Raw genomic sequence first — 24,726 nt, 5'->3', positions numbered from 1 at the left:
CAATCTGTACAGCTCGCGTGGGAAGTCTCTCTGGGGATTCCCGTCTCCTTCCTATGGGAGGGTGGTGGGATGTAAAAATGTGAAATTTTTGTACCCCCGGCTGTGTAGACTGGGATACATACTGTTGGTGCTTCCTTCTTTTCTATTAAAAAAGAGTTGGAGTTAGGAAGTGTCACACCCCTCTTGTCGTTCCCCTGGGCGCCTTGGGGATTCAATGACAGGTCTAAATAGCCTGTTCATTGATGTGGGTGTGTCCCGACGCACGTATAGTGCTAGCTCGCTGTAAACAGGCTAGACTGTAGACTGGCACGCCTTGGTTGCTTGAGGTTAAAACGGCGTTTTTATAAAGCAACTGGGATGGAGGTTTTTCCTCTTCCGACGACCACATCCCACGACCTGGGTTGGTTATCGATGGATTCTCGTTCATGTCTGGGGGATGATGACGGAATGGATCTGAACATATGTAGAGAGTCTCACGCCCTGGGGGTGGGCCACCGGGCGCGGTTCGCCCGAACATCTGGGTGGCGCCTTCTTTTCATGTTAAGATCAACACGCATATCTGCCCTTTCTCCTGGAGTAGGCATGTCGGCGTGGTTAGGGCACGGGACTGGTTCTGGTCACGCTGGTCCGGATCAGTTGAACCCGTTGTCCGCCGGGGATGCAGATCTGCTGTTCTGGTACCCTGAGGGACTTGGGCTTTTTTCAGGGGGGAAAATGCCAGGTCGGTCCGGGTGTCACAGGGTTAAGCGCTATGGAGACCCTGGTTGGGTAAATCTTTTACTCAGCACTGTCGTAATGGCTTACGGCCATGCCAACCTGTACACGCTCAATCTCGTCGGATCTCGGCCGCTACACAGGTTGGTCCTGGTTAGTACTTGGTTGGGAGACCGCCTGGGAATACCTAGTACGGTGTGCTTGGGGCTGGTTCTCCATTCTTTTTCGCTCTTCTCTCACGCATGGCGAAGAGGGGCCTGTTGGGGTGGTCTTTGACCTCCTCTGGTGACCCTGCGCTTCCCGTATCGCCAGGCCCGGTCCGAAGTAATGTTTCGTCGACCCGTAGGCCTGGGTTAACCCTTTTTGAAAACTGGAACACTTGTACTGTGGTATTGCCGGTGTATACTCGCAGGTGTGTTTTGGAGTTTTTTCTTGAGGGGTTATAGGAACAACCGCCGCATTGGGTAACACCAAGGTGGTTAATTCCCTGGTGTGTTGGAGCAGTGTCAACTCCCGGGTTCACCGGTTGAGGGTGCCCCTGCACGTTCATGACGTCTGCCAATCGTGTCAGCCTTCTCTGCCTCAACCCCTCTGGGTGGGGGTTTTTAAATGGAGGCTTGGTCATGCAACAACGCCAGCATACGCCCCTTCCGCCGGGGCGGCTGTGTTCAGCTCGTGTGTGTCTCGTCCGCAGTCTCCAGGCTAGGGTTAACAGCCTGTTGCCTGGTTTTTCCCCGGTGCGCTGCCTGCTTCCGTTGGTTAACCTTTTTTGTGTGCTTACGGCCATGCTGACTGCCTGTTCTGCAGGGTCAGTGTGCCAGGCGGTGTACTATTGGGGGGACAGGGCCCGCTCGGCTGAGGGGCCTTTGTCCGAATACGCTGGCGATGTGGGGGGCGGGGTCACTAAGTGCCCACCTGGTGGGGTCTTGATGCTGGCATCATGGACTTCTCCGGGCCCCCGTTCCAGGGGGTCCAGTCCCTTTGGTGGGTCTGGGTCTTCCTTCGCGCTCCGCTGCTACGGCCTTGCCACGGGGTTGGGTTTGCCCTTGACCCCGTGATTCTGGGGGCAGTAACGAGGTTGTTTCCTCCGTTTGTTCCCGGGTGGCATGCGGGTTGTGCGTGTGTGTAGTCGTGGGGTCAAGCCACGGTCTGCTCACCCTGTGCGTTGAGTTGCTTGAGTGCCTCTTCGCACGGTCGGGTCCGTCGCCCTCCCGTGAAGCCACCAATAGGGGGGGTGCCCTCCATTAGGGTGGGTCGGGGGGGCTCGGCCCTCCCTGATCTGATGGCTGTGGGGGGCCTCAGCGGGGTGTATTTGTCGAGCTTCTAGCTCCCGCTCAGCTCCTATTATGCATAGAGACGCAGAGCGGGAGCTAGAGTGATACAGAACGTTAAGTTATGAATATAACCAAGTTCTGTTAACACTAGTGGACGCTCTGCGTCTAGACGCCGCTGCGGCCCTTGATTTTTCATTGTGGTGAAATTTGTTGGGAAGGAGATGAGTGTGTGGCACCACCCCTGCTTATATAGGTAAGCGGATGGGGGTGTGGCCAGATGAATGCTGGCATTTAAAGGTACATTTTGAAATTATTCAGTGTATATATGCTGAAGCGAGATATATGCATAGAGACGCAGAGCGTCCACTAGTGTTAACAGAACTTGGTTATATTCATAACCTAACGTTAAATGGGGTAAACTCTATGTCAGCTCATTTTAATGTGGGTAACGGAGTAAAACAGGGCGGGATTCTGTCTCCCTTCCTGTTCAATGTGTATATGAATGATCTCTCCACAAAACTTAAAGAATGTCAAACTGGATGCATGGTGGGGGAGAGTCTTATCAATCACCTGATTTATGCTGATGATTTTTGTTGCTGTCTCCCTGTGAGTGGATGTCTCGTGGTGATGATCAAAGTGGTGGACGTCCTGTGGTGATGGCCAAGAGGATACGATCCTCTCTATGCCCCCATACCTCAGATGGATCCGTTATTAGCTCTATTCTATTTTCAATCTTTAATGTTCTTATGTACCCCAGTTGCTATTGCATGTGCATATTTGTGTTTTATTACACGTATATGTACGTACATACCAACTGTTTCGCCTGTTTTATTCTTCACCCATTGATCATCCATTGCAACACTACTATCACCGACATCTAAGAAGACATCTTGAACAGCCCTTCTAAGTTTTCTCCCCTCCACATTGCCTGTGGTGGTTTTTAGTTTGCATGGGGTATGTCTGGGAGTGTTGCATTTATTTATTTTACATTTTATTTTGGATTTCATGGTGTTTTTTGTTTTGTTCTTGATTTATTGTGATGTTTCTTCTTGACTTGTTTAAAGAAGATGTGTCCGGCCCATGGGGACATTAAACGTGTGTTGTCGGGCCTTACAAATAATTTTTTTGATTTTGATTTGATTTGATTTAGTCATGCTGTCCCCCTATAGTGCTGGTTTACAGGAATTGCTTAAAGTCTGCTCTATGTATGGTATACAACATGATATCACATTCAACCCTAACAAGAGTGTAGTTATGATTGTGAAAACTAAGGAGGACCAGAAGCAAAAGTGTCCCTCCTTCTTGCTGTCTGACTGCGTTCTAGATGTGGTGAAGAGTGTGCTATATTTGGGTCACAATATCATGATGACATGTGTGATGATGTTGATGTGCAGCGCCAGTGCTGCAAACTATATGCACAGGCCAATATTCTGGCACGAAAATGTTATATGTGTACAGATAATGTGAAAATAAGCCTGTTCAGACTCAGAGCCTATTGTAATTATAGCACAGCAAAAATGAACAAACTGCAGGTAGCATAATGATGCATTTAGGATCCTCCTTAAACTCCCAAGATGGACTAGTGCAAGCTATTATGTTTGTGACCAAAAAATTCCGCACCTTCCATGCTCTGCTGAATTGATGTTTAAATGTATGTGTCGACTATTAGTGTAAAAAAACAGGATAATAGGTGCCATTCATAGGCGGCGGGTATGTAAGGCCAGGTGAGGCTATGCCGACCCAGTCTGCGTATTATTATAGGCAGCCTAGGCTACGATATTGTGTGTGTGTGGGCTGCTGCAGCCCGGTGGTGACAATACGCAAGGGTCGGCCAACCAAGGTGTCAATGGCAGTAGGTGTGGTGGCCGTTTAACATTCCAGACTGCAGGCAGTAACCAATCACGCCGCATCATCAAACTAACCGATGCCAGTCTGGTCTTCAAAATCCTCCATGGTCTAGCCCCACCCCCACTTTCCGATTTTTCACCTCCAGGTTCACCAGAACTGTTGTACCGGGTGACTTGGCTGTTCCATTAAGGACAAGTACATTTAGCAAATCAGCCCTCTCCGTGAGAGCTGCCAAGACCTGGAACTCCATTCCAAGTTACATGCCGCCTGGGCATAACACGGATCACCTGAGGCCAAGGGCTTGCTCTACGAGGGCATGATGAGACTGAGTCAGAGTTAATCAAATCGTGGAAATTTTTTAGAGCTACTATGTACATTGTTTTCAAAGCAGCTTCACATTGAAAGTGATCTCACAGACAAACTTAAAGCAGAAAAGATCATTGATGCGCGAAGCGTCACATTTTTTTTTTGCATTAAGGTAAGACAATGGTTAATCATATTGGATGTCTTCATTTGAACAATTAATTTGCACTATATGAAATGAGTGGGGCTCGCTGTAGTAGCCTAGTGTATTGTATGAAATCAGAACCTGGACAGCACCGTTTGCGTGCAAGCAAAAAAGAAAAAGGAAACATTTTGCGCGCTCCGCACTAGTCACATCCCATTTATAGCCTACCCTAATGTCCAGCTCACCCGCCGCCTATGGTGCCTTATACAACGGCATGCAAATTTCTCGATTCTGATTGGCCATTCACACGTCTTTATTGGCAACAATCCACGGTCCTGGGCTCAGGACCCGCCCACAACCGAATCACATATCACTCCCCGGCTCACTCCGGGAGAAAACAGGATCGCGGACAACAAATGGTTATGTTGAAAGCACCATAACGACTAAATATGAAGCGATTCTGTCAAGGGGAATGTGTTAGTATTTTAAACAATGTTGGATGATGTAATTGATGGGTCTTGACTCAATCTAGAACAAAAGAAAAATCGCGGATTGATTGATAGATTAATTGATTGATTTAAATTTCTTCCTTCCTACTTTCTACAGACTGCAGCGTTCTCTCTCACACACTGTCCGACGCTGGCGTACCCACAAACACACACACACACACATACACACACACACACACACACACACACACACACATACACACACACACGCACACACACACTGTGACACACACACACACACACACACACACACACGCACACACACACACACACACTCCTGTCTGCAACAGCGGGGGAGTCAGACTGAGAGAGAAGCAGCGCTGTTTTAAGTGAGCATGGTCTATTGAATTGATTGATTGGTTGATTGCTAATTTTATTACTGTACCCCTGGTTTCCAACTGGTTAAGTTTAGGCTAAAAGAAATAAATAAAAAAATAGGGCGAAGAAAACGTTTTTTTCCTATAGGGCAAAGAAAACGTTTTAATTTGTTTTACCTACTTTATATTCTGCATCTGGTAATAAAATTTTCAATCAATCATTCCAATAATACACAGTTGGATGTGTTAGTTGGTTGGATGCACTTCAAGCTGCTTCCACATGAGGCAACTTCTCTCAATCATTCCAATAATACACAGTTGGATGTGTTAGTTTGGTTGGATGCACTTCAAGCTGCTTCCACATGGAGTTGTGGGAACTACTTTTTCTGGCGGATGGTTTTTTCAATAAATCTTCGATTAATGTGTATTTATTGTATAGAAATAAGGTTGGATGAATCTGGCAGTTGTATAAAAGCTTTACACCACGTGCAGTCGTGATTTGTGACCAATAAACCATGCCTAGGGGGGTCTAACGACCCTCGGCTGCGCCTCGGGCCTAACAACCACCCCTAGGCATGGTTTATTGGTCACAAACCACTCCTGCGTGTGATGTAATGCTTAAATATATGTCAAACAAAGCGATACAAGGTAGGCCTACTCCTCTGGTTTGTGGAAACGATGGAATCGATGCCTTTATGTATTTTAATCTACGTTGTTGTCCTTGTTTTTGTATTGTTTTTATATGTGTAATATGGACCTTGAGTCTGGAATAAAGTCTTCATCATCAATATCATCCAATCACCACACGCTGCACTTTCCTGGTTCTTCACCACTACACCAGTGTGGAGTTTGCATGTTCTCCCTGTGCTCGCAAGGGTCTCCCATGCAGAACAGATCGCTAACGCTGTCGTGTCCCTGACTAAGACGGACAGGAGCACTTGGATTGGTCCCACAAATTGCATGTGTGTGTTCCTGTGTGTGCCGCCCATCGCATGTGTGTGTCGCTGCATGACGACACTGTCAATGTGTGCAATGAATAAAGACTTCTTCAAAAAAAGTCCAGCTTAATCTTTAACCTTCTGTAGTGTGGTAGTGAACGGTTAACCTTCTGTAGTGTGGTAGTGAAAGGCTTCATCTTAAATTGAGCTCAACAGCTGGGTGTCAATGCTGAGAGTCAATCAGCGAGACAGGTGTGGTCCTTCTTGTGTCTCGCTTCTCCGCATTGAGACCGTGAGAATACGGCGCTCTGTTTACACAGTAGTGCACATGGAAAGCAGCATGTTGGTGGAGGCTTAGAGGTAGAATCTTTTCTTTTTTAAACGCTTGTGTCGTGTAAAACTGTGGCCAATCTACGCCCACGTTCTGGGAATCGACTTTAGAAAGAACATATGCTAGCCAGCGTGTGTCCTGCGGCCGGCCAAGGCTTGGGGACAACACTTTCAGCAAGAGCCTCACTACCTCTCCTGCCGCCGCCGGCACCTCGAGAGAACCATGCAACAGCCCTGGGACCATGACGGAAATAAGGGTTTTACTCTTTCTCATGTTATCCTTTGGATCCTTGTTGTGTGTTTTTAATCCATCAATAAAATCAAATCAAATCAGGTAACCTTCTGTAGTGTGGTAGTGAAAGGTTAACCTTCTGTAGTGTGGTAGTGAAAGGTTAACCGTCTGTAGTGTGGTAGTGAAAGGGTTAACCTTCTGTTGTGTGGTAGTGAAAGGTTAACCTTCTGTAGTGTGGTAGTGAAAGGGTTAACCTTATGTAGTGTGGTAGTGAAAGGGTTAACCTTCTGTAGTGTGGTAGTGAAAGGGTTAACCTTCTGTTGTGTGGTAGTGAAAGGTTAACCTTCTGTAGTGTGGTAGTGAAAGGGTAACCTTCTGTAGTGTGGTAGTGAAAGGGTTAACCTTCTGTAGTGTGGTAGTGAAAGGGTTAACCTTCTGTAGTGTGGTACTGAAAGGTTAACCGTCTGTAGTGTGGTAGTGAAAGGTTAACCTTCTGTAGTGTGGTAGTGAAAGGGTTAACCTTAATAATAATAATAATAATTCATTTAATTTATATAGCGCTTCTCAATAACCCGAAGTCGCTGACAGTAGTCGGGAGCAGGAGTACAAACAAAGAAACAAAAGCAAAGAAACAAAAACAAAAACAACAAAGAAACAAAAACAAAAGGAACATGAGACCATGGGGGGAACAGGGGAGACAGCCTGATAGCACAAAAAAGACTGGAGACAGACATCAATCAGGTTGGAGGGGAGGGGGGGGTTTAGGGGTGGGGGGGGTTGAAGGCAAGGGAGAACAGGTGGGTTTTGAGGCAAGCTTTGAAGGTGGAGAGTGTAGGGGAGTCTCTGATGGACTGGGGGAGGGAGTTCCAGAGTCGGGGTGCAGTACGAGAGAAGGCCCGATCTCCGAAGTTTTTAAGCTTGGATGTCGGGACAGTGAGGGAGGCAGTGGAGGAGGACCGGAGGGAACGGGTGGGGCGGTAGGGGAGAAGGAGATCAGTCAGGTAGGGGGGGGCCAGGCTGTGGAGGGCTTTGAAAGTGAGGAGGAGTGTTTTAAAGTTAATGCTGTGTTTGATCGGGAGCCAGTGGAGGGAGTGGAGGACAAGAGTGATGTGTTCGCGGGACCGGGTGTTAGTGAGGAGGCGGGCAGCTGAATTTTGGACCATTTGTAGTTTATGGAGGGAGCGGGAGGTGATACCAGTGAGGAGGGAGTTGCAGTAGTCCAGGCGGGAGGAGATGAAGGCGTGAATGAGGGATTCAGCAGCGGGGGGGGAGAGGCAGTGACAGATTTTTGCGATGTTGCGGAGGTGAAAGTAGGATATTTTTACGATGGAGCGGACGTGGGGGTCAAATGAGAGGGTGGGGTCAAGGAGGACACCAAGGTTGCGGACTAGGGGGGAGGGGGTGATGGTGGAGTCGTTGATGGTGAGTGTGATGGGTCCGGATCTGGTGAGGGTGGTTTTGGTGCCAATGATGAGAAGTTCAGTCTTGTCACTGTTCAGTTTGAGGAAGTTGTGAGTCATCCAAGTTTGGAGTTCGGTGATGCAGGATTCGATGTGACTGAGGGGTGGGCTGTGGGGGGATTGTGTACTGATGTAGATTTGGGTGTCGTCAGTGTAACAGTGGAAGTTGAGGTGGTATTTAGGGATGATGTGACCAAGGGGGAGAATGTAGCAGATGAAGAGCAGGGGGCCAAGGACTGAGCCTTGGGGGACCCCCTGTGTGACTGGGGAGGGGGAGGAGGTGTGGCCGGAGAGGGAGATGAATTGGTGTCTGTCTGTGAGGTAGGAGGAGAACCAGCCAAGTGCTGGGCCCTCAACACCCAGTTGGTGCAGCCTTTGGAGGAGGATGGAGTGACACACTGTGTCAAAGGCTGCACTGAGATCGAGTAGGATCAGGATGTTGAGGGCACCGGAGTCAGCGGAGATGAGGAGGTCGTTGATGACCTTAACCAGTGCAGTTTCGGTGCTGTGAGCGGGACGGAAGCCAGACTGAAGGGGTTCATAGAGGGTGTTGGACTGGAGATGGGAGTGGAGTTGGGAGGCAGCAATACGTTCCAGTGTTTTTAAGAAAAAAGGAAGATTGGATATGAGGCTTTGGAGGGTGGTAGAGGAGTAGTGCAGTGATAGAGTTGGGGAGGGAGAGGGCAAGGTATTCAAAGGATAGCATGGGAGGGAGGTTTAGGTGCAGTTCAGTGATGGATAGGGAGAGTTTGTGGAAAACGGCAAGACCCCCCCCCCTCGGCCAGAGAGGCGGGGCTTGGCGATGAAGCTGTAATTTGGGGGGGTAGCTTGGTTGAGGGAGTAGAAGTCCGAGGGCTGTTGCCAGGTTTCAGTGAGGAGGAGTAGGTCAAGGTTGTTGTCCAGTAGTAGTTCATAGATCAGAGGTGATTTGTTAGAGAGAGAACGGGTGTTGAGGAGAGCAAGGGAGATGGATGGGGGAGCAGGGAGGAAGGAGCGAAGGTTATCGAGGTTAGCGGTGCGGCGGGTGGGGGTGGCAGGGTGGCGAGAGGTAGTCCAGGAAGAGGGAATGTATGAGCCGTCAGGGAGGTGGAGAGTCCGGTTTCGATTTAGGCGGGGGCCTCTGTGGATGTTGCGACGGCGACAGTGAATGCCAGCGTTTCTGGCAGCAGTGGCAGTGGCAGCGGGGAGGCGGTAGTTGTTGTTGAGCGAGTGAAGATCAGCAGGAGTATATGAGAGGCGACAGGGGGGTGGGGGGGTGCATTGAAAAATGGGGGGAGGGGGGGAGTGAGAATCCAAGGGGAAAACGGTAGGAGAAGCAGGAGTCCGAGTTGGGTGTAGAATAGGAGCAGGAGTGGGTTAAAAGTTGGTAGTAGCTGGAGGGCGGAGAGTTGGAGTAGAATGTTGAGCGGATCACTCCGGGGCTGCAGCTGGACAATGGGAGCACTCCAGAGTTGCAGCTGGATACTGGGAGAGAGAGTGTTGTTGTTTTGGAGCAGCGTGTAGTAGCCGGCTCCAGACCAAGCCCGCGTAGCGGGCCGACCTGACCGCGCAATACCAACAGCCAAGACCGAGAGGAGAGTGAGGGCAGTAGTGTAGTATCGCCGACACTCACCCGAGGAGATGGGAACCCGCAAACCAGCGCAAGAGAGTGGTGTCGCCCTCGCGGGAAGGGAGTAGTAGGATAGCACGGCCAGGCAGGCAGTGCCAGCAGCGGGTGGCTGGTTTAGCCGACAACAGACAGCCAGGAGCAGTTGGAGGGACACACACAGGACCAGTCCGGAGGACAGGTAAGGTTTTTTCGGGGAGAAAAATGTGTAGATCCGGGAGTTTGTTTTCCAGTGGCGAGGTTTGTAGTCCAGTTTGAGATCCAGTGATGGTGGGAACGGTGAGAGTACAGTCGGCAGGTCCAGAGAGCAGGGGGGAAAGTGAGGACGTGAAATGTTTGTAGAGAGTCAGGACGGGTGCAGGAGAGGACGGGGGAAACAAGCAGCGTCGACGGTAGAAAACAAAATAACAAATAAAGTACAAGGAATGGACGTGGGGGAAACGTGTAACAGGGCTGGGATACAGTTTAAACAGGTAAACAGAGATACGGACAGAAGCGGCAGTCACAGGTTGACGCCAGCAATGCTCTGGATCCGAGAAAAAACTAGAAAAACAGCTGAGTGACGCGGGACAGACAATTGCGACTGCTCTCTCGAACAGTGAACCTTGTAACAGTGTAACCTTCTGTAGTGTGGTAGTGAAAGGTTAACCTTCTGTTGTGTGGTAGTGAAAGGTTAACCTTCTGTAGTGTGGTAGTGAAAGGGTAACCTTCTGTAGTGTGGTAGTGACAGGGTTAACCTTCTGTAATGTGGTAGTGAAAGGGTTAACCTTCTGTTGTGTGGTAGTGAAAGGTTAACGACCTGGCTAAGCATCCCGCTCTTAAGCCTATCGAGATATACCTCATCTCATGTACCTATTGTACTCCATCAACGAAAACAAAAATACGGCCAACCCTTCCGGGCCCCGCCCCTATAGAGGCGTACTCTATAAGATACTCTGCATGGTCACCAAACACTCTTCCTCGCAAAAAACCCGTTTCCAGGAAAAGATTTCCCAAGGGAACTCAGGGCCGCTTAAGAGCGGGACGCTTAGCCAGTATTCATATAACTAGGTTATATACATAACCTGTCGTTATATTATCGTACTTGGGCATTGCGTCCCGCTCTTAAGCCTATCGAGATATGGGGTAGAGCGGACGCGAGGCCCGACAGATGTACCCCCTGAGGACCCGTAAGCCCACATCAAGGGGTTGGGGAGTCCCGTCACCCCATCCTTCCTAATGAAGGGGGGGCGCAGTCAACTCCACCCGAGTGCGAGCAAGAGGGAACTAGAACCCCTTGAACACACAGCACAGGCGGAACCACGTGTGACCCAACACACTGTGGCCTATACCCACACACTCCTGCTACCCTACCAAAGGACGGGAAGCAGGAAAGGCCACAGACCCCAGAACCGCCTGGGAGACAGAACCCCCGGTCATGTCCATGAGGTAAAACCTTACAAAGGGGCCCGGGGAGGACCATGAAGCTGCAGCACAGATGTCCTCCACCGAGGCCCCACCCAGCAGAGCGGCAGAGGCAGCCACCCCACGAGTCCAGCCCGGCCAACGTGTAGCAGAGGGCAATGCCCTCGCACAACCAATGGGACAGGCGCTGTTTCGATAGTGCCTTACCGGCACGAGAACCACCGTGACAGACAAAAAGCTGATCGGTAACCCTGAGGTCCTGAGTACGGCTGAGGATAATTCCCAAAGCACGGACCGGACATGACAGGTGAAGGCCTGCATCTAACTCACTAGCGTGAGGAGGTGGATGAAACGCCTGAACCACAATATCCCTGGAGCGGAAGGAACTCCGGATATTTATAGGCACGAAGGCAGGATTAGGCCGCAGAGTGGCACCGCAATCGGAACGAAAGACAGGCACTCTGGTCGTACCGAGAGAGCACAAAGCACACCCACGCGTTCAGCGGAGGTGACGGCCAGCAAGAACGCGGTCATGAACAACAATTGAAGATCCCAACTCGGAGCCAAAAAGCGTTTTACCGGCTTAACGCGTCGGGCGCCAAGCAGGAAACGCTTCACAAGAGGGTGGCTGAACAAAACATCACCCTCAAATCCCTCATGATAAGAGGATATAGCTGCTGCATATACCCTCACCGTCGAAGCCGACAGTCTATCAAGGAGAGACTGGAGGTAACAAGGACAGTATCCAGGGGGCAGGACACCGGTCCCTGCCCCCCGCCTTACACCACTCTTGGAACATACGCCATCTGCCCGCGTAAGCGCGACAGTGGCGTACCCGTCCCAACAACTGACCTAACAGATGTATGGGGGAAGAATCCCAGGCGGCACGGCATCGGTCCCAGACCTGCCTGGCTATCTCCGGACGTAATCCCCACCCGTCAGGATGAGGACCGCCCCGCGACAGTACACCTGTACCCACATTCACCCTGCCGGGGATGTGGGGAGCCCTCAGGCCGCGCAGATGGAGGACGCCCATAGCCAGCCGCCCGCCGCCTGGTGCAGACGGAGGGAGCGTACTCCTCCCTGTCTGTCGATATACGACACTGACGTCGTATTGTCCGTCCTGATCAACACCGTTTGAGGACCAGAAGGACCGCTTTCAATACCAACACATTGAACGTAGCGCAGACCGGGCAGCATGGTTTGCCAGCTGCCCCCTACTGCGTTGGCCCGACGCGTCTCCAGTGAGGGAGGCGTCGGTGAAAAACGTGACGTGAGACAGCGCCGTAACCGTCCTAGGACGGAACCTCCCGAGCGTGTCGACAACACGCTCTGAGAGGGATGCCCATAGCACTCCAACCGTTGACTGGGAAGAGGAGTACTCTACTTCCAGTCTACAGCAAACCCCAGTCTGGTAGGGACCTGCCTGGTACGAGACCCGACGATCCACCTTGACCGCGAAGGACCAGAACGTGGTCAGGGCAGAACACACTTCGTAACCCCTGACAACGCAGAGGCCCCAGTGCGGCCTCCACGCACTTGGTGAAGATGCGGGGAGCCAGAGAAAACCGAACGGCAGCCTCTGGTACTCATACGCTAACCCTGCAAAGGAAGCGTAGGTAAGCCCTAGGATGGAAGATCGGAGATGCGAATACGCATCCTACAGGTCTATGGAGGAGAACCAGACCCCCACCTGACAGTGTTCAACAGGTAGGAGACGATCCAAAAAATGCTGAACCGTCCCATGGGACAGGTCCAGCATGGGTCTGACACCCCCCCCCCCCCCCCCTCCCGATTTCTCAGGCACCAGAGAACACCGGGAGGAGAACGCCACGACGATGGCTTGCTTCGTCCACAGAGATTGGATCTCGTTGACCAGAGCTGTCACTGCTGGTGACCCTGACAATAGGGTCTGTACCAAACCTGAAAACGGGTGGGGTTGTGTAAACACAAGTCCCCGCCACAGCGTTCTCTCCATCCACCTCGACATATGGTACTGCTTTAGTCATATGTGATGACACTCCCAACGCACCCGCCGCCATGTGGCGCAGGCCCGCCAGGAACTGTAGATAGGCGGCCCGGTCCCACCCGCTGTGCGTAGCCAACCCTGGACCCTTGCGAGCAGAGCGTTCCGTGGAGTCGGGTCGGAACCTGACACTACCCACGAGGCAATCGCACCCAAGGGGGGGACCCCGACAGAAAGGGCCGGTTTGATACGGGGGAAGCTGACATCAATCTAGGTGACAAAAGCCCCCCCCCCACTGAACACCCCTCCAGAACATGCTGAGGAGTTGTTCTGCAGCCGGACATGCAAGGCGTTAGGACCCCATGGGTTCCTACACACCGTAGCCCTGCAGTGATATTACTACCACCCAAATCACGCGCGCCTGCACTGCCAATCTTTCAGGAGTGGGAGGCACCAACATGATACCTGGCCTGGCGAAGGCGAGGCCGGGGAAGCCCGCACTGTGTGCCTCAAAAGGTTTCGAGCCCCCCTGCTGACAACACTTATAGTTGACAGACGTAACACCAGGCTCAACCAACACAGCTTATGGTGTGGGAGCCGCTTGACAGCACAACATTCTCACGGACAGACCCAGGCTCAGCCATCAACTGGGTGTCAGCCCCTGTCCCCATGAAAAGCGAAAAGTGGGGCCGCCCGCGCTTCAACGAAGGCATGCGGCCCGCAGCCAAAGGAAACAATCAGAACCCCCTTTTTCCGCTGGTGTTGGGGGAGGGAGTGATCGGAGAGTGGGCTGCTCGTGGCAGGACGGCGACGGCTTGTTCTCTCTTCTTCTGGCTGCGCGGTGTGAGGCGGTGTGGGGCCTAGGACAATACCGCCCGCGCTCCAGCAGAAGACCAAAATCCTCTGCGGAGAGGGATTTTACCCTGTGCGGTTATAGCTTGCGGCTAGGTCAAAGCTAATAACGTCACCAACCTCGCGCGATGTGTCGACGTCGGCTGGCCCTCAAGGCCCCGCCACCAGACACAATTTTTTTGACAGAAAAAACAGCAATTTGAACACAGTTCTAATCGCTGCCAATTCCATACCGTGGCGGTACAGGCTTTAGCAGCCCGCCAGCCACTCGCCAGGCCGACCCACCCATGGCGTCGGCCGGGCGGGGCACTGTTTCAATATGTCAAAAGCAAAGGACTGATGTTAACACGGAGCACCAGTGGTGGTTGCAAAAAGCAACCTCCATTGTGGTGTGCACCATGCAGGGGTTAATGAATAAAAGAACTAACACCACGAAAATACTGTAGAATGAGCAAGCCCATGTACAGTATACAACGTTAAGGGGAGGCGGACCAGAGAGAACCAGTCCTGCATTCATTCAGAATATTCACAACAGTACACCAGCCCTAGACCTTAGCCCATTTACCCAAAAAGGTAAACAAAGCCCCCCCCGCACTACTCCCCCAATAGACACCGATTGACCGTCAGCATGAATGGTTGAGAGGAGAGAAAGCTGTAGCATAGACAGACATTCTCGTAGCAGAGAGACAGAACAAAACAGTAGCCCACTACACTACTATAGCATAGCGTTCAACGCTACTATGGACAGAAAACAGTCAGCTGAGCCACAACACGGGCCGCCGCTAAGTCCCATCCTGCAGTAGTATAGCTCTACTGCCACCCGCCGAGCCTCAAGCATCGGCTTCCAGGTGGGAACACTGTTCAAAACCCCGCCGGGGCACAGGATTAATGCTACCTGGCTAGGCTACCTAGCCACGGCCCACCCTGTTGTCAACCCATTTACCCGTAAAAAGGGTAAAATAGGACTCAGCAAAACCCCCACATTAGCTACCGACTGACCTTCATTGATGAACCGGGCAAGAGGAGGGAAAAGCGGCAACATCCCACGGTGGAGACATTAGAACAGCGTAGCAGTAGTGTTAGCATTTAGCATTAGCATTTAGCTTAGTTGTTTAGCAGCACGCTTCCAGGACCGCTCGGAACCCGTCCACTGCAGTGAAACGTTCACCAAACCATCCCGCCCCTGGCGCCGACACACAACATGGTTGTGTAACAAAACAAACCAGCATTAATAACACCAACATCAATGCCTGTTGACACAGGGCCTACCTGTGTACAAGCCGGCTCGATAGCCAACCTTGCACGCTGCTCCTTGATCTGCTGTCACCAGACGAGGAAACATCAGAATAGGCCCGACATGTCGCTGAAACATGCCCCGAAGATCCCAGGGGTAAGCAAACCTCCGGTAAACTTTCAACATTACGCAATTTCTCTAATCTTTTTATAGCACTAGTTACATAAGGCGCCTTGCGACCGTTTATGATGGAAACGAAAATAGAGGAAGAGTGTTTGGTGACCATGCCGAGTATCTTATAGAGTACGCCTCTATAGGGGCGGGGCCCGGCAGGTGATGGGCGTATTTTTTTTCCCGTTGATGGAGTACAATAGGTACATGAGATGAGGTATATCTCGATAGGCTTAAGAGCGGGACGCGATGGCCAAGTACGATAATATAACCTTCTGTAGTGTGGTAGTGAAAGGTTAACCTTCTGTAGTGTGGTAGTGAAAGGGTTAACCTTCTGTAGTGTGGTAGTGAAAGGGTTAACCTTCTGTAGTGTGGTAGTGAACGATTAACCGTCTGTAGTGTGATAGTGAAAGGGTTAACCTTCTGTAGTGTGGTAGTGAAAGGTTAACCGTCTGTAGTGTGGTAGTGAAAGGGTTAACCTTCTGTAGTGTGATATTGAAAGGTTAACCATCTGTAGTGTGGTAGTGAAAGGTTAACCGTCTGTAGTGTGGTAGTGAAAGAGTTAACCTTCTGTAGTGTGGTAGTGAAAGGTTAACCGTCTGTAGTGTGGTAGTGAAAGAGTTAACCGTCTGTAGTGTGGCAGTGAAAGGGTTAAAAGAACACACCAACATTATGGGAAATGCGCTTACCGTCTAGCTTAGCACAAATTAATGGAAGCAGATACGTCCAGATACATAGTGGTCCATATCCGCTTCCATTCATTTGCTGGTCCGTATCCACTTCTATTCATTTGTACTAAGCTTGCAGCCGGATAGCTTACCACTGGACACACAGAGAGGAAATTGGATAAGACGGTAAGCGCATTTCCCATAATATCGGCATGTTTCTTCAAGGTTGCCATGGTAAAAGTAATCCATTTCAGTCGCCTACTGGTACAGCACACACAATATGTGATCATGCTTTATCATAGCTTGTAAATCACCTATTGTTAGTAGCCTGATATTGGTTTGCTTGAGGTTTTCTAGCATCTACCTTCCTGAGTTGGACCAGTCAGAGTAGCTCAACACACAGGCCCCTCTCTCTCCTCTCCTCCTAACTCCAGTCTTCCTCACACTATAGAAACACTCTGTCCACAGTTGTGGCCTGTCCCTCATCTGAAGCCCTGATGTGCTGTCCACGTGTGTGTGTGTGTGTGTGTGTGTGTGTGTGTGTGTGTGTGTGTGTGTGTGTGTGTGTGTGTGTGTGTGTGTGTGTGTGTGTGTGTGTGTGTTTAAGTGTAAGTGTGTGTGTGTTTAAGTGTAAGTGTGTGTGTGTGTGTTTAAGTGTATGTGTGTGTGTGTGTGTGCGTGTGCGTGTGTGTGTGTGTGTGTGTGTGTGTGTGTGTGTGTGTGTGTGTGTGTGTGTGTGTGTGTGTGTGTGTGTGTGTTAGTGTGTATATAGTGTATGTGTGTAAGTGGGCCAGCAGTATTTGGACAGAGGCAGAAGAGACACCTGACTTGTAATTACACCAGCAGCAGCTTCTCCAGGAGACCCTGTTTCTATATTCTACTCTCTCTCTCTCTCTCTCTCTCTCTCTCTCTCTCTCTCTCTCTCTCTCTCTCTCTCTCTCTCTCTCTCTCTCTCTCTCTCTCTCTCTCTCTCTCTCTCTCTCTCCCTCTCTCTCTCTCTCTCTCTCTCTCTCTCTCTCTCTCTCTCTCTCTCTCTCTCTCTCTCTCTCTCTCTCTCTCTCTCTCTCTCTCTCTCTCTCAAAGCCTCTCTCTCCTTCTCTCATCCCTCTGTCTCCATCTCCATAACCACTTTGAAAGAATGCCTAAGCATAACCACTTTGAAAGAATGCCTAAGCATAACCACTTCGAAATAATGCCTAAGCATAACAGAGAATATATGTACAAGGCGGAAGAGACCCTTCGGAGCTAAACCAATCAGAGAGGGTATTTTCTTCTTCGCCTAGCCAATCAGAGAGCGTCGTCGGATACAGAGGCTACATTAAAAAATCACGCGGTAAATGGACTGCATTTATATAGTTTTTATCCAAAGTGCTTTACAATTTCTTCCTTATCTCTTCTGCCCCCCCTTAGTGACTATTTTGTGTTTTTTGCCTATATTTTTTTGTGTTTCTGTGTACAACAATGGCTGTGTTGATTATTATGTGATGAAATTGTGTCCGTTTGCTTATTTTCCCATATATTCACAGAATTTGAAAAGATTAGATTTTGAAACCCTCTAACACAAAAGTTAACAATATTAGCTTTCAAACCGTCCATAGTGGTTTATTTCTTGCCATGGGGGTTAGGGTTAGGGTTAGGGTTACCCAGACAGAAAGATTAGGAGAAGGTAAAATCTCATCCCTGTGCCCGTGCCCACCCCAACACTTGCTCAACAGTCCCCTAACCTAACCCTAACAAAATCATATTTCTCCCCCGGGGACCTGAGATATACTGATGAGCTCCACTCAACTCTCTAACGGTTCAAGAGCGCCATCTGGTGGCCGATCGGCAGATCGCCCAACAGGAAGTCATGTGGATGAAGTGGTGCTCACCCATATTTCGTCCGGGCACTCGCTATCATTAGCAGGACTCCATCTTGACACAGTGAACACCGATCGGTGCAAATAACTCAACAAACAACATGATTTGGACGTATATACTATTATACAACCTGGAAATGGATCGGGTATTTATACATCCCATAATAGGAATATCTCTGCTCCACGCTCATCGCCCAACGGCGCGAGGAAGATACGGTAAGATCCAGCGTTATTTTCCAACGTGTTCTTTACTAACTGCTCTGATGATCATATCACGCACACTAGATGAATGATATAACGTTGCCCACGGAATTATAAGCGACCCCCCGCCCATCCGGTCAACATCAGATCATACGTAGTAACTCCTAGAAGCACATCCAGTTGACATTTTTTATCTCGCACAGATTCCTACCAAACTGTATTTGATCATCAATATAATGCATTTAGGGCTATAAATCAAGTTCTGGAGAAAGCTGCAGAAAACGATAAAAACATACTTATACTTTAGACCAGGGCTATTCAACTGGCGGCCCGCGGGCCAGATCCGGCCCGCGGGATGATTCTGACCGGCCCGCCAAAGATTACATGATAATAAAAAAAAAAAAAAAAAAAAAAAAAAAAATTTTTTTATATATATATTTTTTTTATGTCAACGTTAACACGCACAATTGAGCCAAAAGTCACTCAATTAATGACAGATTTCATTGATAAATTGAGGGAAAACTTTGCAAGTTGATTCGATGAATTTGACATGTCCAGATAATTGATGCATTTTGTGAGCAACCCATTTGCCAATGTAGCTGCTATTTCCACAAAAGGACAAGAGTTCCTTGCATCACTTCACATTGATGAAGGTCTCCTGCAACTTGAAATAATTGACATGCAAGCATCATCTGCTCTGAAGCAGGCACTTGAGAATGAATCCACCACAACATTTTGGATAAAGTGTATTCATGTCAAGACATTCCCCAAAATAAAAACGCTGGCAATATCTGTGCTAACAATGTTTGGCTCAACATACACCTGTGAATCCAGTTTCTCTCACATGAATGCCATTAAAACAAGCAACCATGCCTCCTTGACAAATGAGCATTTGCATCACTGTTTGCGGGTAGCCCTCACTTCCTATGAACCCTCTTTCTCTGCCATTGCCCAGTCAAAGAAGTGCAATCGCTCTCATTAGATGTGTGTATGTAGGCTAGGCCTGTCTGCCCCCCACCCCCCTGATGTTTGAGAGTTAAGAGTCGACAATAAGTGCTAATAAGATGCTGTGATTTGCTGTTGTTGCACAGACATGAAGCACTTTTTCACAAGCTCAGCTGCACTATAAATGTGTTTTTTTGTTCAAGTGTTGATGTTAGAATGTTCATATGCACATCATGCACTTGTTTGTTTTTTATTTTATTTTTATATTGAAATGTTGAAGAGGAGATGTTGCAGTTGTTGCACATAAATTAAGCACTTTTTTTGAAAAGTATACTACTTTTGCAATGTAGTTAAAGGGGATCTTATAAATGGCCTTTTTCAGTGTTTAGCATTGTTTCCTAGTTATGTGGACTTATATTAATATGATCTATGTCTCTAATTCTCATATTGGCGCATTCTTCCAATTCTCCTCTCACAATATTCACCCTCACTGAACTGAGTCATCTGAAAATGTGCTGATTTGTGATGTCAGAGAGACACTGCTGCATGATAATCAGCTGAGTTTCCACACAGTTCCCACAGTGGTTGGAGCCCAGGCTCAAAACGTGTTTTTGAGTACTTGATTAGAAATACAAAACAATGAATGCTTTAGACCGTATTTTAGTATGAATATGTGAATGAAAAAGTATAACGTTGCTACACCCTGAACAATAGATATAGGACATTGAATGGGCCATAATAATGTCAATTTAGCAATACAATTTAAAAAGTTATAGCCCTGCAAAGAAGGGGAACTTCTCCATAGACAAATAGAGATGGCGAGGAATGGTAAATTATGAATTTAACCATGGCGATCAAAGTGTTAACTCTTTCCGTGCCACTCACGAGATTTCTCGTGTTTTTTTTATAGGTGGTTGAAAGCCACTCACGAGATTTCTCAGATTTTTTATTTTATTTTTTTTTAGCCATCTGAAATCATATTGCATCACCCGAGCCTACCCGAGTATAGCCGAGCGGCGCCGGCGATCATTGTGGAAAACAGCGCCCCCTGTCGTCTCCCAGATGACATAAGTGATTTTGGAATGGACTCAATGAAAATGAATGGGGAAAAAAATCCGGTACTCCACATTTTGCAGTCCACTGATCCAGCCGGGGTTACCACAGTTCATTCTGGAACCTCAGATCCCCGCTGATCATGGAGTTCTACTGTATCGCGTTGGATCCATACACGTATCGATTTTTTCGAATGGTGATCAGGAATTGGAATATACCAGTTGGATACCATCTGATGTCAGGTAAGGATAATCAGAGTAAGTTTGATGAAGTTATAAGCTGTTTTGTGAAATGTCTTCTTTCGGTTTCACTGTAAAAGTCCATGAGGAAATCAACGGGGCGATTATCCGTGCGCGGCTCGAATGTGCTTGCGTGCACGTATAATATTGATCATCTAGCGTTTATTTGAAAACGATTCATAAAAAGGCAGACGAATATCAACGTTGTGGAATATTCCAGTAAAAGGCGATTTTCATAGAATGCTCCAGAATGGGCTGTTTTTTTATCTGAAAACGGGTGCTTTTCTAAATGCTCTGAAACGGAAATGCCGCGATAAAAAAACAATCTGCCTTGACAGCACTGACTGGAAAATAGTCTTTGATAATGCGATGGGCAGATTAGACACATTTTTTAAATTTAAAACATAGATTAGGCGATATTAACGTTAACATTGGCGCCGATGGTGGCATTCAGCCAGTAAAAAGGAAAACCCGGCGTGGCGCTCAAAGTGTTAACAACAACAATAACAACAACAACAACAACAACAACAACAACAACAACAACAACAACAACAACAACAACAACAATAACAATAATAATAATAATAATAATAATAATAATAATAATAATAATAATAATAATAATAATAATAATAATAATAATAATAATAATAATAATAATAATAATAATAATAATAATAATAATAATAATAATAATAATAATAACAATAACAACAATAATAATAATAATAATAATTATTATTATTATTATAATAATAGAAATACAGCCTGTACTCACGTGTTTCTCGTGTCCTTCTCTCAAGTTGTACGTGAGATCATGCTGGAGGTCCTGGACGAAGCTGCAGGCGTACTCTGGGTACAGGTCCAGCACCTCGTACAGGCCCTTCAGGTTGATGCACTGCAGGTCACAGTAGGTCAGAGCCTTCACGTCCGCGTTGGTCTTTATCACCCGGTCATCGATGGACATGTTCGCCCCGATCAGGTCACCTTTGCCTGGGCAGAGAGGAGGGTATAGGTCAGAGAGAGATACATATTGAGCCGGGCGCCTCAGCTGTAGGTTTAGATTACACGACTGATGCAGATTCTGAATGTTATTCATTCATATGTCTCATCATCAACAACATTTTCTAACTTAGTTTCAAGGAAATAGACCTCTCACATGGTCACACCATGACATTAAGCCCCGGTGCATTCCCCCCCCATATGGCAGGAATGAACGCTTTCCCTTTTACCGTCTACCAGTCATTTTGTCCTTGATGCTGCATGTGGGGTTCATGGGAAAATTGTGTTTCACCGAAGGATTTTATGTTTTGTTGACGTTCCAATTTTTAAAAGCCAAACCGCTTAACCCTAAATGACCAGGATGTTGCAGAGAATGCGACGCTGACGCCAGGTGACCTGATATGCAGTGCTAAGCTAGTTTTGGTAGCGGATTTTCCTTTTCTTTCTTTTTTTTTGCCTCTTAAAATTCTAAATTCACTGCCTTATCAGAGAGATACATGTGTATCAGAAGGCTTTGTTCACGGGACCACAGCTGCAGAGATGGAGAGAGAGGGATGAGAGATAGAGAGGACTGAGATATGAGTGAGGGATGGAGAGAGAGGGATGAGAGATAGAGAGAGAGGGATGAGAGATAGAGAGAGATGGATGAGAGATAGAAAGAGAGGGATGAGAGATAGAGAGAGATGAGAGATAGAGAGAGAGGGATGATATATGACAGTGAGGGATGGAGAGATGGAGAGAGGGATGGAGAGATTGAGAGATATGAGAGATGGAGAGAGAGGGATGAGAGATAGAGAGAGAAGGATGAGAGATAGACAGAGAGGGATGAGATATGAGAGAGAGGGATGAGAGACAAAGCTAGGAGCGACCTATTGACAGTCCATTCATTTTCCTAGAGCTGCAGCAAAGACTGGAGACTTGGGAGCAGCCAGAGAATATATCACCCGTGAGAGGTCTATTATGTTGAAGGTAACATATGTGTTCATGTTTCTACCTGAACCGACCTACCAATAATGACTACGCTATTTCAGAGTTCATGTTGCTTATGTATTTATAAGTATATCAGAATGTCCTCACAAAGAAGACAATAGGTGCAATAAATTCACAAGAAAGAGTTGCATATGTATGCATTGTCTTTTTAACTGTAGTTTTCTGGACACATATGAAAATAGCAAGTTGCATCGACCATCCATTATTTGGCTTCATTCAGACTGCAGACAAAAGGGTCCAACATCTGAATTTCTTTTGTGACTCAGATCTTAACAATATTTTTTTCACAAATCACATGGAATCCGATCTTTTTTATTCTTGTAACTGACCGCCAAGGGTAAAGATGCCTATCATCTTTATTGTCAGTAAGCTTTAATTTACGTTGGTCTAGATGATCGACTTCTCTGTATTAGCTCAGAATACTGAGCTTTCTATTTAAGAAAATAATATTTCAGAGCCGCTTGTGCATTTTCATTTCGTGTCCACATGGGGGCAGAGCTCGTCTTTCCTATAGTATAAAGGTCACAGCATCCTGTGTGTGACCAAGGCGGAAGTAACTCAGAGACAACGATGGAGCAGACAGCGAATTATGTAGAATATAAGGACCTTACATCAGTAAATAACACCCCTTGGTAAAGCGGAATAAGGTACGTCGAACACTAAAATGTATTATTGTTATTATTATTATTATTATTATTACTGTTGTTGAAGAGGTCTATATTTATGTGTGGTAAACATGTAAAGTGGTGCACTCACTGATTAGGTTCTAATCAAAGGCACCTGCTGCCGAACAAGTAACGTTACTATTTATCATTATTTTTCCTTAAATGCCTTTATTATGGAAGACGAGTTCACCCTCAATAATATCATTAAATTCAAATGTTTGTTTGAACACGTTAGGTGCTTTGTTGTGAACAATATTGAACTGTGAACAATATAACTAATTGTATATGTATAAAAAATAAATAAAAGCACCTGTACAAAACATAACCGCATCTTTATTTCACCACCAAGCCGGGGAGCAGTTACACCACCAGAACCACCAGAAGAGTGAAAACTTACCCGACTCTGAAGAGGATCAACAGTGAGTAAACCCATACTCTGAAGAGGATAAACAGTGAGTAAACCCATACTCTGAAGAGGATAAACAGTGAGTAAACCCATACTCTGAAGAGGATAAATGTATTATGAAACCTCATTCTGAAGTGGATAAATGTGAAGTAGACCTTACTCTGAAGAGGATAGATGTTCTGAAGAGGATGGATGTATTATGAAGACTTTATTCTGAAGTGGATAAATGTACAATGAAGACCATACTCTGAAGAAAATACATGTATGTTGAAGACCTCACTCTGAAGAAAATGCATGTACAATGAAGACCATACTCTGAAGAAAATACATGTATGTTGAAGATCTTACTCCGAAGAAAATACATGTATGTTGAAGACCTTACTCCGAAGAGAATACATGTATGTTGAGGACCTTACACTGAAGAAAATACATGTATGAAGAGAAGGAAGAATGAACCTACTGAGTTAACCCTATGCTGTCTGGTATCCATCCCAGCAATACCACGGACGTGTGGCAACTTCTGTATATCTAATTACCCTTATGCTGTCTGGTATCCATCCCAGCAATACCACGGACGTGTGGCAACTCCTGTATATTTAATTAATATTATGCTGTCTGATATCCATCCCAGCAAGTGGAACTCTTAAATACCATCTATTTATTGATATTTTGAGTGATGCTGGCAACCTCTTGGAGTTGGAACAGAACAGGACAGGTGCTCGCCAAAGAACTCTAACCGAGAAAGGAAAGGAAAATCGTGAAGTGGAGGATAAGAGGAATGAGAAAGCTTTTAACAAAGCTTATCAGAAGTGGAAGAAGATAGCCAAGGAAGCAAGAGGGAAACTAAGAACCTTCTGTCCAGCAGAATAACTTGAAAGACTAAAACAAGACATTCAAGCAAGTTGTGACTTAGTAAGAAGTTTGTATGAGTCCATTTTACGTAACCATGCCACGACTCCCGAGATCGCAAATAAAATGGACGCCTGTATTCAGCTGACGACAGACACCCAAGAGCTTGTGTGTAAGCAGCTGGAAACAAAAGAAGAAGATTTTAATGAAAGACTTGAGAAGGAGAGGGTGAGAATAGCTCTGAACAAAGAGGAGTACAGATCTGTATATGATCACACAAATACTGAAACAATTCACTCTCAACGTTCCAAGGCATCAAACAGGCGGAGAGAAGCTGAACTCGCGGCTAAAGTAGAAGAGGTAAAGGCCATTCAAGTGATCCAGGCTCAGCAAACCAGTCTCCTCCAACTAGAGGGGGAAGAGGCAGCCATGCTGGTGGAAATGGAGAAGATGAAGGTGCAGAGTCGACGTAAGCTGGAGGAGGAGAGGATGAAGTTACAGCAGCTACAAGCAGAGAAGGAAGTCCAGGTAGCAGCAGCCCGAGTG

General features: G+C 47.4%; 1 protein-coding gene across 1 annotated transcript in view; it reads right to left on the bottom strand.

The window, feature by feature from the left end:
* kcnh8 (potassium voltage-gated channel, subfamily H (eag-related), member 8) overlaps positions 1 to 24,726 on the bottom strand; it is a gene marked incomplete at both ends in the record, with an annotated part of 262,061 nt that overhangs the window by 71,908 nt on the left and 165,427 nt on the right. Inside the window, one exon of the mRNA XM_084312013.1 lies at positions 21,047 to 21,261. Coding sequence (XP_084168139.1) covers positions 21,047 to 21,261 — 215 coding nt within the window. The remainder of the gene's footprint in view (positions 1 to 21,046; positions 21,262 to 24,726) is intronic.

Source organism: Notolepis coatsorum, assembly GCF_963971535.1.
Source record: "Notolepis coatsorum genome assembly, chromosome: 4".
Taxonomy (NCBI): domain Eukaryota; kingdom Metazoa; phylum Chordata; class Actinopteri; order Aulopiformes; family Paralepididae; genus Notolepis; species Notolepis coatsorum.
Note: the sequence above shows the minus strand (reverse complement) of the source record. Positions and strands in the feature narration are given on the sequence as shown.